At 38.0% G+C, this 15,589-nt stretch overlaps 1 protein-coding gene across 2 annotated transcripts in view; it reads right to left on the bottom strand.

Moving 5' to 3' along the window:
• Positions 1 to 7,174: 7,174 nt before the first annotated feature.
• TLE4 (TLE family member 4, transcriptional corepressor) overlaps positions 7,175 to 15,589 on the bottom strand; it is a 100,054-nt gene continuing 91,639 nt past the window's right edge. For both annotated transcript variants that reach the window (XM_048930955.1, XM_048930956.1), the window contains exons 15-20: positions 13,816 to 14,065; positions 12,492 to 12,739; positions 11,313 to 11,460; positions 10,580 to 10,730; positions 10,170 to 10,246; positions 7,175 to 8,574 (exon numbers count right to left, since the gene is read on the bottom strand). In XM_048930955.1, coding sequence (XP_048786912.1) covers positions 8,467 to 8,574; positions 10,170 to 10,246; positions 10,580 to 10,730; positions 11,313 to 11,460; positions 12,492 to 12,739; positions 13,816 to 14,065 — 982 coding nt within the window. In that variant the 3' untranslated portion in view covers positions 7,175 to 8,466. The remainder of the gene's footprint in view (positions 8,575 to 10,169; positions 10,247 to 10,579; positions 10,731 to 11,312; positions 11,461 to 12,491; positions 12,740 to 13,815; positions 14,066 to 15,589) is intronic.

Below are 15,589 nucleotides of genomic sequence, written 5' to 3'. Positions count from 1 at the left end.
TTACTTACTCTTTAGCACATACACTTTCTCTGCTAAGTAGCTGCTTTCTGTCAACACCGCTATGGCTGGAGTTCAGCAGTAAATAAAGCTTTCCCTGCCCTGTTCCTGCGGCTTGTCAAGTACACCGGACAAAGGTGCCACATAAATGTCACCAGTTATTTTAGGTGATTCCCTAAGGTGGAAAGCTGCTATAAAAGATGTCAAGAATAAGTGATATCTCAGAACTCACAGCAGAGACATTATCCTTTTTAGTCTCCTCTCAGAAGCCATTGCATCAGATAGATGAAAAGTTTCACAGAGGTGGCCGAGCACAAGTGTGTATTCTCCTACAGCATTCTTAACATGCTGGAGAGCAGAGAGTTCTTCTTTTATTTTTTGAATATTTGTTTGAGCATGCCAGCTGCAATCACCCTCATGACTGTTTTCTGCATTAGAAAATTCAGCCATCTACTTTTTTTTGGGGGGTATTCCCTTACCTATCTGTTGTATGTAACCACTAAAACAGTTGGGAACCCAACTTCAGCTGGGTTCAGCTGTCTTCAACCAGACCTTTTTTTTTTTCCATAACCTGAAAGTGGTGCAAGACCACACATAAACTGTGCTCACATTTTCCTACCTTGCACTTTGGTGTATTAGATTCTGAAAAGCTATGCAGGATGATGGATAGTGATTTCTCTGGTGGACTGCTGTTCAGCTTCTGAAAAAAGTGTTTGAAAATTGAAAAAAAAAATGGAATAAGAGAAGTTAGATTATATGAAACAACACTCTAGGTGATCTATCAAAACAGTTACCTCACATTTTTCCAGCTGCAGCACTGTCCAGCCAAAGTATATAAATACTTCTGGCAAGATACCAGAAATTTTTGCTAAGCATTAAGAAAGGCCTGATCTTGAAGACAAGATTGATACAATTCAGCTTGGTTGGGATAGCTGATTGTGTTTTATGTGGAATAATTTGGCTTCTAATACTATTTTCCCCAACTTTTCCTGATGTGTAAGTGAAAGAAGTGAAGGGATATTCAGCAACCCTCATTCCCAGGCCACATCTCTCCCAGAAGCAGACAGAAAGCAGCTAGTACAACTGATGACCCCCAGCTCTAATCAGCCTTCTGTGCAGCAAAAAATATCTCTCTCTCCTTGCAGTTACTCCGAGCAGCTTGCAGCTCTCAGTTTGTGCAGATGCAGTCCAGGAGACTCTGCTGATCCCACGTGCCCCAAACATGACCACTGACAGATTGGAGAAGCATGTGCTGAGCTGCCAAACTCAAAAAAATCCAAACACTTCAGCATATAGCAGAAACAGATCTCTTGTCTGAGCTGATGGAGTAGAAACCCAGCAAGTTTAAGTAGGCTGTGGCACATTGCATTAGAGCTTGAATAATGTGCAGTTTTCCTTTTAACTATTGTTTTTAGATAAGCAGTGTCATAATAAATAGACCTAGCAAGAAGCACTCATTTTTCAGCAGCAGTGAAGCACTCCAAATGAGTGTTTTCTGTTTGACAGCCCTTCTCTCCCACTCACTTCACCCACCTTCCTTCGTTCCCTCCCTCACACCAAACTTTTTTCAAAATAAACATCATTTAATTCCATTACCTTTATGTATTCAGGTCAAACGCACAGGAAGGAGTGCCAGACATCCACTGCCCTCCAGCTGTGGGCACTCCTCCTTAAATGCCTTGCATGCTACTTTGAAAGCAGTCTGATTTTCTCTGCCTCTGGATCAGAAACTGCAGGACCTCCAACGTTCACAGGAGCCTCTTCAATTCCAGGCTGTGCTGTTTTCTGCACTTGCTTTTTGTGCTGGTGTTATCCTTCAGATTTAATGCCTTTTCATTCTTGATGAATAAACATCTGAAGTATTTTCAGATGACATTACTACCTGCTCTCAGCTTGCCAGCTCACTAGATTAAAAGAACATAAACTCTCCTTGCATGACAGTCCCTATTCCCTTGATTTTCCAGTTTGCCTGGTAGGCCCTTCTCTCAATCAGGCTCATTTTCAATTAAGTTTTTAAACACAGGTGACCAGACTTGCACTCACTATTCCAAAGTCTCACCAGTGCCTTGTACAGTGGCAGCAAGACTTCCCTCTCCCTGCTGCAAATATCTCTCCCAATGCACCTTAGATTACATTTGCCATTCCAGTGGCATGCCCAGTCCAGCAGGACTCACTGCTCCTTCTCCTCCTCCTCCCCCTCCCATTTCTAGCAGATGAGCACCTGAGAAACTCAGTAAAGCAAAGGGTTGGCAAGACAGATGACCACTCCTGCTGCATCTCTTTTTTTAAGGCTGCTCAGAGGAAGAAAGAGGCCTAAATGAATCTGTAGCAGCTGTGACAGCCAGCCAAATCCTGTGAATATGTCCCACTTCCATTTGCTGAGCAGTCCCCAAGATCCAGACCAAGCCACAAACAAGAGCATCTCTTCAACTTTGGGATATTTCTCAGTTGGGAAGGAAGTGAGAAAACAGCAGCAAAGTCACACACACGCAGACACATTAGATACGACACAGAGACATTATTTTGAGTGCTATAGGTCTAAACCAACTAAGCTGATTTCCAAAGGACATGGGTATTTTTTAAATCAGGCAAAATGTGTATGAGGAAATGAGAAGATAAACATAAAATTTTGCTTTGCAAAAATATATTTTTGTTGAAATATTATCATCACTGTAAACACTTAGGAGGTTCTGCTGTAAAATAAGCAGAATTTTCTGCTGTAAAATAAGCAGAATTTTCTGTGTTCCAAAGAGAAAGCCCAGTACCCACCTTCGTTCTTTCAAACTCATTACTTTCTGTAAGAAAACCATGCCATCTTTCTATTTTAAATTGACTGTAAATTGGGCTTCACACCTGACACCTCAAAGCTGGGCTAAAACGTATGGAAATCTATTAACTTCATACCATGTATTTTAGAATTTTCTTTTCCTGCTCCGTAAGCAGCTTCCAGCGACTGGGCAGAAGACTGACAGTCTATAAAGTAACAGAGCAACTGCCTTGTTTGCACACTTGCTGTGCTCGATAAGGCCTTGAAACGCCCGATTCCCCAGAGGTCATCCTTGTTCTTTTCTCAGCAGAAAATGTCTCCTTATATTTCAATTCAGCTGTGACATATCTTTGTAAATAAAGGATACCTGGTATTTAGGTAGCGATTTCTGTGCAGAAGAATGTAGCAATGCTTTCTTCAGGGCTCACGTAAGTCATCTCACAAGCTGCCAAGAGGCAACACAGAGGTGGGGCTCCTCCCAACGCTTCCAGTTGTGGCCCCAGAGTCTGACCCCTCAGAAAGTACCACTTGCAACATCAAGCCAACACTAAGTGACAGTAAAAAACCCAAGCCAGAATTGCTGAAACCCATGATTTCCTTAAGATCTACCAGACAGATGTTCAAATGCATTCAAACATATCATAAATAATACAGGTTTCTGTTGCTCAGGAAATGAGGTAACATCTATCAGGTCACACTGCCTATCTTTATGTCAATAGCACTGTCTCAAGCCTGGTTTGTAAATGCCCTATTGTCTCTTTTCATTTATACCATTGCCGTGGATCGTGCCACAGCACATTTGTTATAAAATTCTTCAAGAACAATGATAACAAAACCAAGGCAACTACTCTCCTAAGCACTTTTTAAAAAGAGATTTCATTGAGAGGTAAAGATTGAGTTCTTCCACCCCTTTCTTTATCTGAATATGAAGATGTTATACAGATGCTTGCCTTGATATGATATTGAAAGACAATTTGAGTCCACATAATTACTGTAGAACAGTGTGTGTGTATACACACACATATAATTTTTAAATATTTGTACTTACTGATTCTACCTTTCAGATGCATTTTAGCATTCTAGGGTAATCAGCTAAGTCCTAGCCATGGATGCAAAAGTAACTACTAGACAATTCCTCACTTCATGTGTTTATTATGCATACAGTACCATAGGCTAATTCTCCCAAAACAAACAAACAAATGTATTTCTGCAACAACGTTTTAGAGCACGTCCATGTGACTCAAAGCAACCCCCAGAACTCCTTTGCACTTGATGGCAGGTTTATGGACATGTTGTATATGTCAGCCTACACCATTTTTAATAATAAAAAAAAGACACTATAATACTGTTTCCTTGTAACTGAGACAGAAAATCATTTGCTAAGAGTAAGAACATTTATTGGTTTTGACATAAAAATTCCATGCTGTGAGGTGGAAACGCTGTACTCCAAATACCGGAAGAAACGTAAAATCTCGAGGGCTATGTTCAGTAACTCTTGGTTTAAAACCAGACGCGACAGGTGCATTATTTAAGAGCTTGTCAGAGATGATCTTGTACAGCACACTACTCCAGGACTCACCTCCTCTTATCCCTGGGAAGAAGACTCTCATATAAATACATAGCTGCATGTCAAGCCCACAATGCCCAAACTATCTCACCACCACTGTGTGTGGTCACTGCAAAACACTAATAATAGAAAAAGTCTTCATTACTGAATGCAACTACTTCTCCCACAGAACCCATGTAACAGCAGGTCTTTGGCTGAGCCTCTTCTGCACACATTTGCTCTGAAAAATTCAAAAATCTTTCCTAGCAGCCATGTTTGATGTTCTTAAACATTACACCAAAACACTGCTGTACTCAGCATCATTTTGATGCCAAAAAGACATAGCAGACGCAATATAAATGTGAAATGGTTGCAGAGCAAGCTACTGCTCTGAATTTCCTGATTTCTGCACATGCAAAAATCTTTCATTCAACAGCAATTTGCTCTTCATTCTTTCAGAGCATAAATCCTCGAGTGGAAGTTAGCCATGTCAGGATTGCAGTGGGGGTGATCACAAATATGCTAGAACAGAAGAGACTCAAACGTCCTAATTGTTAAAAACAAAACAAAACACTACAAACCACTAGTAACAAAAAAAACAAAAGAACATACCAACAAAATAGTCTGATCAGGTTCTGTAACAATGAGCCAGAATTTCATCTGCATAAATTATGGGAGTACTGCTACACTTAGCACCCATTCATTTGCAAAAAGGATCTGACCTAGGTTTCAGAAGAGGATACTCCAGATACACATAGAACTGCAAAGCTGCATTCCTGTTTCCACTAACCTTTCAGGAATAAGAAACTTGAATGTCTGTAACTTGAATATGGAGAATGCAGGCCACATGTTTGTAGTACAAAAGCCATCCGTGACAAAACATTCCCGCACAAAATGACAGCCTGCAGCAGCAAGAGGAACTTAAGAATGAAAAAGGAAAGTGACCTAATGTGTGCTTAACTGAAAAACAGAAAGTACTACCTTGCACTTACACTGAACCCTGAAAGGGAGAAAAATCAGGATGATTACTTGCTTAACTGTGGTAATCCTGGATTAAAGCACTTAATTCCTACGCTGTTTACAAGCTGTTAATAAAAATATTAATAAGCAGATATATGGCAGGCTGCTTTAAAACTATATTAGTTCACTTTCAAAACTAGCTCTGGTACAAATTCAAGATATGCGGTGTTTTATTCTTTTTAAATGCAGGCTTTAAGAGTTTAAGGTAATTTCTTATGCTTGAAGAACACAACATTTTCTACAAATATTAGGTAGGTGCTTTTCCTTTTGCTAGTAAATGGAGTATAACCCTAGCCTTTAAAATATGTGAATGGTAAAATAAAAGTTGTCTCCTACATAACAACAGGCAAATTCCATCTCTTCAGACAAGAGTAATGACTAACAGAAAGCATCTGTACAGAATTCATCTTCACAAAGCATTAGCATACTAAGTAGCAGAGAATCTCCATTTGGGTGAAAACTTACAACATTTTGGGGGATATCTGGAAAACTCCTCTTCCCTGTTTACTGTAAGGAATCTGAGAGCTCTGAGGAACAAGTAACAGCATTTCCTTCCACTCTTCTCCACTGACACAGATCCCAGTCACTCACAGTGCAGATAAATGACCTGATCAGCTTAAGGTTTGTTTTAGAATTTCAGAGAAACGAAAACTGGAATTTATGAAACAGCAGATAGCATGGACTGGACCTCACAGCACGATAGCATTACACCTCCAGGAGTTTGTAACATGCACATCAGTTTTAAATACAAGCTACGGGAGAAATATTTAATTCCAATATCCACTTTCCATTTCCTTTTCTCCCACTGCGACTAGCACAACTTCCTCCCTACTGAATTGTGTACAACATTTCTTCTACTTCACTTTATTTTTCTTACCCTAATATTTCCCATTGTTCACGTTAACCTGCAGCCTAACTCTGTTGAGTTCTTAACAAAAAACCTATTGTACTCAAGAGACGTCTTTGCATGGGTAGGAGGATGTTTCATCCCTTAATGACAAAATCCAGGTGTCGTATTCCAGTACATCATCCCTCACCCATATTCTGCTGAACTCCGCAAACTTCAGCAGGCCCGGCAGCTGGAGTTGTTCTGAATTTCTTTCTCATGGAGGTATGGAATAACATAAAGCTTTGTATCAGATGAGAAACTAAACAAATGGGAAGTGGCAAATTCCTAGGTGACATGGCTGAAGTCTTGGGGCCTTCAAGAGTTGATACCTCCCAATGCTGAGAGCCACAGTAGTCAGTAAACTGAGAAATTACATATTGACTAATTTTGTTGACTGGGAAAAACGTGGTGAAACAGGACATTGTCCATGAGTGACAGCATGTATCTGCACTGGCACGCCCTCTGAACATCAGTTCACCTTACAGGTAGCATTCTGCATACTTAAGTGAGATTACTGTACACAAAAGAACACGGGAGGGAAGAAAGACTTAGAAAAATACATATTAGAAGTTACTTATGTTTAATGCTTAAAAGTCTGAATGCACAAACAATAATCTACCATTATAGAAGTACTGGTGGTCAATACAATGCATTAGAACTATGTACAATGACACAGTTTAGTATCAAAATCTTTCTACAATGTAGAATATTACGAAACTGTTAATGACATCAAACACTAAGCACTTAAGACACCATTTTTTGCTACCACATTTGGAACTTCAATGAACAGTCCATTTTAACTTGCAGCATCAATCCATTTCTAGTACGAAATTAAGTAATTTTCTACTTATACAATAAGATTTATCTACACGGGTCTTTTGATTTTGATCCATAGCAGCAAAGGCACTGTACATCAGCAGATCCACAGACTTAAAAGATTTCTTTTAAAGCATTCAAAAAAAAAAAAAAAAAAAAAAAAGTCACAGATCATAGTTTAACAGCAACAACAACAACAAAAAAAGATAACATGTCTCTGGCACAATGGCTCAGTCTACGTCCATTTTAGGGACATCCAATTGAGACTTGGATTGAACTGCTGGCAAACAAAACAAGTCCTTTTCCCAAGTGAGAATCCATTCCTTTTTATATGTCGGAATGAGTGCTCTTGTAAATCCTACCTTAGAGGTCATTGCTTTTGTAGTTTGTATATTGGTAGGCATCCATTTTTATTTCAGTGCAGTTTCCAAAGAACATATCAAATATTTTTCATAATCTCTTGTAATTGAAAAATTGCCCAAAGACACATATCCCCATTTTCAAGGAAACGTTGCAAAAGTTTCCAGAAGTTACAAAGGTGATTCTTTGAGGCAACTTATTGTACTCTCTACAATATAACAAAGAGAGGTGTTTATATTAAAAAACCTAGCTTGACACCAAAATGCTTTATGTTCATCAACAAAAAAGCATTGAGAACAAATCTGTACACAGGATGCTATATTAACATTGCAAATATATAAATTAGCACATTCTTACTTAAAGTGAATTTATTTTAGATGTGAACTGAATTTGCCATTCATCACAGGCATGTAGATTACTGGCTACAGTTTGCAATTTCCTAAGTTTCCAAGACTGTCTAAAATAGTTAAGTTACAGCATCTTCCCACCAAATAATTATACTGTAATAACACTTAGAGGTCTTATCCAAGAACAGGACTAAAAAATATAACAAAGTTTTTTTTGTTGGTTTTGTTTCTTTTTTTTTTTTTTTTTTTTTTTTTTTTTTAAATAGAAACTACAAGCCTATTTAGTGTAGCTTTCACTATCTCCTGAACATCCTTCTCCAAAATCCCCAATTTATCCACTAGCAAAAAAGCAAAGTATTCAATGCACCTTTTAAACTAAAGCCGGGCCAGACAGCTTTATTTAGTCAGTTCATTGTTAGAAAGCCTTCTTTACACAAAATAAATACATTACAGCTATCATACATAATTAAAGAGTCAGGTTCACTGTTAAGTATGCTTATTCAATCTTCTCCCAAATAGCTATCTGACAGTTTGGTATCACAAGTTCTTAATGAGCATTCACAAATCAATAGCAATTTAAGAAGGTCAAAATAAATTCCACAACTGCGATGAGCATTTAAGTTCTTAGTTTAGAAAAGGAAAAAAAGAAAAAAAAAAAAAAAAAAAAAAAAGAAATACAGCAAAGTGCTAGGAGAAGGAGTTCTGCCTGCGTTTAGATTTGTCTCTAATAAATAACTTCATAGACTGTAGCTTTCTTGTCCCCAGAGCCAGTGACAATGTACTTGTCATCCACAGAGATATCACAGCTAAGCACGGATGAGGATTCTTTGGACTACAAGAAAAAGAGAAAAAGAAAAAAGAAGAATTACATCTTTTCAGTCCTTCAAACCAAAAGAGCCTGAAAATTAATCAGAAGAGTTTATAGTCAGGGAATACACAGAAAGCTCACTTAAATACCAGCACTACAGGTTTGAATCTGAAGTGAAAAGGTGACAGCTTTTGCTACAAGACTTTCTACAAATTTGTTTCATCTAAAGCTCTATGGCAACACAAAAGGGCAGCAAAAAAGGAAGGGAATGTTTTATTTAATAGACCTAGAGATAACATATCAATCCATCAAAAACAAGCAGTCCCTTCTATACGCTCTACAAGCTATGAGCATTTATTAATAGTTTATACATTAATCTTTGGATAAAAATAAATTGAAAGAAATCTTATTCTTCCTTTTCTCATTTTAATTTTTATGGAGAAACACCACAAAACAATCCAACAGAAGTAATTATATCTCATCTCAGTATTTGCCCAACAGTGAAAAAAAGAACACCAAAACAACTGCACAAATAAACTTACATTATCAGCAAAGATGCAAATATAGAAAAGACACAGTAGTGTAATAGGAAGTAAATGGAAGATAGGATACAACAGGGTGCAATAGCTTTGTGCCTTTCCCAGCTATTCTGCCTTTTTTCAGATGATGTCTATGTACTGCCATATTTTACGTGCTGTGTTAGTGCATTTAGTGTTTCCTGTATATATATGCCAACATTTTCTTTTCTGCCTCTCTCTGCAAGAGCTATATATTACCCAAATACACTATATTTTTGCAAAGAAACATTACTGCACTACAGAAGTTTCTTTCTCTACCCCTCATTAAGAAAGCTGCAATGGGATAACAGTTTCAAGCAAGTTCCTTGAAAAGACTTTTCTGTGGGAAGTCATTCCACCACTGAATACTCTCCACTACTAAAACTCAGAGCTTAGACTTCCCAAGTCTAATGCCAAGACAAAATGTACTGCTGTTCTGGAAGACAGAATCATTACAGGTATCAGTACAGGTGAGATCTGATCATTTAAGTAGGAACACCAGCTAGCTTAATTTAAAAAGTCCCAGCATAGAAATACCAGTAAGCGAAAGTACATGACAAAAATCCTGCTTTCTCTTAATGGCACTGAAGTGCTATTAAAACCAGGCACAGAAGGATTAAAAACTGCTGAAAAGCTACAGTTTTTAATTCCATCCAACAGGATCCCTCCATAATGATGTAGTCTTCAGTTCACCAGTGTGCCTGTCCAATCCACTGAACTTATGCACCTCATCTAAGAAAAACACATGTTGAGTACGACTTTCACTAGTTCAGCTACAAACAGGACCTTCAGTGAATGCTGATCTAACATGACTTGGGTTATGCACAAGAAGGTTAAAAAGAAAGACAGTAAAAACAACTTCAGAATAAATGGTTACTTTATTGTAAGAGATAAATTACTAAAATGTTAGAAAGGACAGAAGTATGTCTCTTTAATTACCGAATATAGCAATTAGCCAGGAACTTCCATTTAAAAACTCCTTAAGCTAATGACAGACTGTGAGATGTGCATCTCTACTGCACTATAACGTAATGTGGAAAATAGCTTTTAGTAGATTATTACCTGGAATATACTGGCTCCATAAGGTGTTCTCCAGGCATTAAGAAGATTATCTTTTCCAGTGCTTACAAACCATTTGCCTGCAACAGATTGTTTAAATGTTATTGTTGCTTTTTCCTTTCAAAAAATGCACCCCAAGCAACAGATCAGTCATAAGAACAACACATTCACACGTTAATGAAAAACATATCAAAAGAATAGTCACATTTTAAACCAGTAACACTAAGAGGTTTGGTGACAACACAGGGAGTTTCTACAGAAAAAAGGAATGAATTTTTGAGTAGTTTTAATGCTTAACTTCAAAATCCAACTCTTAAATTTTCTCTAAATCTCTAATTTCATCTACAGGCATTGTTGAAAGAATTTTACAGGAAGGAAGGAAAGAAAATACTGGCATGGAAGTATTTCCTTACCACAGTGAGCAAATTTGAGTGACAACACACAGCTCTCATGAAGATGTAGCTGATACTTGTCCGGTTTAGTAACATGCAGCACTTCGACATTACTGTTCTCCATTCCTACTGCCAACCATTCACCAGTTGGACAATAGCCCAGCGAGAAGATCTGGAATTAGCACAGCACATGCTTCAGTCAGTCAGGAAGGAGCTCCAGATATTCTAAACTGACTTCTTGCTACACTGTTAACACTATGCAAAAACAGATCATAGTCTGCTACAGTGTTAAAAAACACGAAAATCCAATTACTATAGTAATCAAGATAAATTAGTTCATGTAAACAAAGCTCAATTAAAACTGTAATAGCAAAGCACTGAATCAAGCTATAAAAGTTAATGTCCTAGCTTATCTGACAGCATTTAAAAATATTTTTGTAAAATATTTTTGAACAAGGACCTACAGGAATGGGAACAGATTGCACTCAGGAACACTTTAATCTGGCAATTATTTTATAAAAAGGATTCTCCACTGCTTTCGTAGGAGAAGTACTAATCTGTCAAAGAGAAATAATCCAGAAAGATGCTTAGCCAGCACACAGAAAAAAAAAAAAAAGAGCATGACGCTAGATTATTTGGAGTGGTTTTGAGTCTGTTTTTTTCATTATTATTGTTATTATTATTTTATAGAAGCGTTTCTTTTAGAAAACAATGACACATTTTTCTGAATATGCTGAATCTCCAAAGATTGCACCTGTGATGTGAAATCATGTTGCTGTAGCTGTCTCCCTTCTCTCAGGTCCCAGGATCTGACTGTGTTGTCCAAGCCTCCTGTCCAAAGCTTGGTTCCATCATTAGAAATGTCAATGCAGCTGGCTCCATCTGTGTGACCCTGAAATTGTCTGAAAATATAAAAAGATTCACACATTCTCATACCAGAAATAATCAGTTCTGATTATTTACTCAGAATAATTCCTTTTTCTTTTGGTCTCTGAAACTCTATCTTTACAGGAAGGAAAAAGGTAAATTGCCATGGAAATCTGAAGGAAAAAGTTAAATTGCCATGGAAATCTAAGATTAATCTCAACTCTGGGATGGCCATATGAGCTTTGTGATGAATTGACAACGCAATTAATCACACCATACAGCCAAGTGTTAATTCGATTTTCAGAAGCATTCTTAATGAATTAGGTATTCTGAGGGCCTTTGCTGCTATTTAATACCTATGTTTTGACTGGAAATACCACATGCTCCTGAAAGAATGTTGCATGACTGTCAAAATTTGTTTGCATTAAGGAGAATCTGAAGGACAATGATAATTTTTCTTCTTTTAAGGGCAGTCCAAATGGAAGCATCAGAGGGTAAAAGCCTGTCTTTGTGTGCAATATTTAAACAGTATACCTTATAGCAACATGTACACAGTGCAGAGTACAAAGGTCTGTACGAGTGGCTCCTAACTATCTTAATGGTCATTATCACTGAACATCAACCCCAACTCCTAAGAAGCCCAGGTGTGCAATGAAGTGATTTACACACATTTGTATCTGAGACATATTTGCAGACAAATCTGCTGGAACACTGATTAAAGATATTGGAGTGTGAGCACAGTGTATTGCACGGAAACAAAGAAATCCATCTGTTCAAAAAACCTACAGCAATTTCAACACCAAGTGATCTTTAGCAATTACCAGTTAGGAAGCAGTTTGGCAGGCTTGAAATTATGAAACTCTCAAAACCCACAAACAATTAAATAGATTTCTGTCAAAGTACTAGTCATTGCCTAGCACAAAGTACATAGTTATTGCCTAGCAATGAAATAGCAGGAGCAACTATGCTGACACCACAAAGAAATGAGTGCATTTATGCAGAAGAGCATGTAAGGCTATGTTTAATTAATTCTTCACAACCCGGTGATCTGGTTCTGTCGACCTACCTCACCAAAGTCTGGTTATGCAGATCCCACACTGCAATATTCCCATCACTACAGCAAGAGAAGCAGACCTTGGAATCGGGGCTGATCGCTAGGGCATAGCAAGCTGGAGCAGAAGATGTCAGCTCCGCTTTAATGCGTGGAGTTGGAGCTGCCAGGTCCCAAATGGATAACGTGCTGGCTTCTCCACCAACAATCAGGGTGCGGCCGTCAGGGAGCAATCTGCAGGAACGGATGTAGTTATCTCTGTTCTGTGGAGACAGAAACCATCGAGAGATTACTCATGAGGAAAGGAAAACAGCATTAACATGAGAGCAGAAATCCATAAAAGTATTGTATTCCCTCCTGGTTTTAATGAGCCATTTATACTTATGACAATGATAAAGTATATTAATGCCAGAAAATTACATGACATTAGGGAAGTACTTAAACTTGATCTACAAAATTCAGTAGCGAGAGATATTTAATCTTAATTAGCATCAAAATGCAAAGACCTGAACCCAACTCCAAACAATTCAAGACAGCTGTATTCAACAGCTTGTGCAGAAAGTTACATTTTCATATGCAGTTTATTTCAGCACATTAACCCCTCGGCATGGAAGAGTACCAAATTCCCTGCACATCCCCCTGCTCTGCTCCAGTGAGACTTGCTGCCACCATCTAGGAGATGTCAGAGAAAAATATTTGGGCAATTTTCTTCATTTGTGTAGTGATTTGTGTAGCAATTCATTATATGTCTACACGTGCTGCACTGTTCTCATTTTATTTCCTTTGTAACAAGAAGCAACATCTTACCAAAAACTGGTAATGACATGAGAAATACTGCTAACAATGGTTTGTCTTGTTAGCACATTCAAATAATTTGTGAATAACACTCTGGGATATTTTTAATTGTCACATTAAGACAAGGCAATGCATTCACACACATGCACAAACATAAAATACGTGACTATCTTCAAATATTCTCTGAGAATACAGCTGCAAGACAGCAATTTTTAGCATGATGGGATATCAAGCTTTAACACTGCCAACAAATGTCAAAGTTTAGAAACAATATCTGCTGTACTGTCTTTGATCTTTCCCTCTTCCAATACAATTTTAGGATATTAAAGATGTTTTGATTCACTGGGGGGAAAACAACACGAGTATTACAAGGAACATACTTCAAACTGCATTCTAAAAGAAATAAGATTACAAATAAAGTATCAAGCTTTGATACCAATGACAGAACACAAATAGCCACTGTTTTTTGTACCTTAACAGTATCATTTCAATCTTAACACAACCTGCTGTCGTCTTCTACCATCGTAAGCTACCATTTACTTACCAGGCAGTCGAGCTGAGAGACAGGGCTCTTGTTGCCAGGGTGGCTGATATCCCAGACTTTGACACACCCCTTGCCACCCGTGTACACATGTCTCGTGGGGTTGCTGATGGTAACTGCACACACAACTTCCCCATGGTTCAGAGTGTTGATTTGACGGGCATGGCGAGGGATTCCTGGACCGATGAGGGCATCGGGAGGGAAAGGAACAGGCTGCATCTGGCCATCTGCACTTACATGAAATGAGTATGCCCTACAAAGGAAAAAACATAGGGAAAGAGAACAAACAATACAAAGTTTTTCTTCAAGCCTATTTCAGAAAACAGAATTTTGTATGTGTTTCCACTACGGGCATTCAGATTGTCACTTAGCTCCTTTCAAAGCTTTTTTTCTATAATATAAGAAAGAAATTATTTAGACATCTGTAACCAGGATTTCAAGTGAGATACATAACACAGCAATGCATGGGGAGACCACTGCCTGCACAGAAGGGAAGGACAGGTCAGGGTCCACTGAAAGACAGAAATAGATAGCCAGTTGCAGTAGACCTCTGGGGGCAGCTGAGTGCCAGATAACATTTGGTTGCTCTAACATGTGGACTTCAGCTGGATCACTACCTAGTTGCTTCAGACACACTGCAGGTTCCACACAGTGTTACCGAAGCAGTGAAACCACCACTAGGAAGGGATTAAGCCCCCAGGTAGGCTTGCTGACATCTGACACGACAGACCAGCAAAAATGTATTGGAATTTCCTTTCTTTCTTTTTCCTTTTTTTTTTTTTTTTTTTTGTGTGTGTGTGTGTGTGTGTGTGTGTGTGAAGCTGACACAACAACTACAAATCCCAATTTCTCTTGCCAGAATTAGGACTCTCACTGAGAAAGAATGTGTTGTGTGACTGCCAGTTATGCCACCTGTGAATAACCTATCAACAGCTTCATCTCAAAATATTTCCCAAGGAGAACAGTTACGTTGTGAAACTGTCTTGTTCTTCAATGCTTCTTGACACATCATATCTATTACAAGACTATAAACATTACAAGAGGGTTCACCTACATGCACTAAAGGTAACCTTAACAGAAAGCTTTAATTTCTTTAGACTTAAAACATCACAGAAGTATTGATAAAAACAAACAAAAAACAAAACAAAACAAAAAAGTCACTTTATGATACTACCTAGAAAGCTCATTTCTTTAATTGTTGCTTGACAGTCACTGAAGAAGGCAGGCTTCACAATTCAACTACTGAGTTTGTTATTTAAGATTCATAGTATATTAACATCAGAACAGTAATTTTCATCAAGATAAAATGCAACTGCATTTTCGCCTTCCTGCCCTATTCCCAAAGCTTTACCAACTCTTCTCATCCTGCTCTCCATTTCTTGTTCTGGCAGGCCTGAGTGACACATCATATCATCATTCCCCATTTTTTGACATTAAACACATTCAGGAAAGGTAGGACAGATTTCTGTGGCTGTCAGAAGCAGCAAACTGCCAATATGAGTAGAATCTTGGTTTCAATTATCACTACAGAAATCTGAAATAACTTTCTCATTATTTCCTTAATTCCTGTTCACTGCAGTAAAGTACTGAAAAAAAAAGAAGCTAAATTTCTAACAAAACAAGTGGAACTTCATTATCATCTTCTCTGATTTTTGTATAAAGTTTCAGTCATTCTGCACAGAGCCATGCTCGAGACTTTCTATATTATTCAGAGAGATTCGACTAGGCTTATTAAGCATACAGAGAACAAATTTGAACAATTACAGAAATAAAGCTT

The sequence above is a fragment of the Lagopus muta genome, chromosome Z, assembly GCF_023343835.1.
Source record: "Lagopus muta isolate bLagMut1 chromosome Z, bLagMut1 primary, whole genome shotgun sequence".
In the NCBI taxonomy this organism is placed as follows: Eukaryota; Metazoa; Chordata; class Aves; order Galliformes; family Phasianidae; genus Lagopus; species Lagopus muta.
Note: the sequence above shows the minus strand (reverse complement) of the source record. Positions and strands in the feature narration are given on the sequence as shown.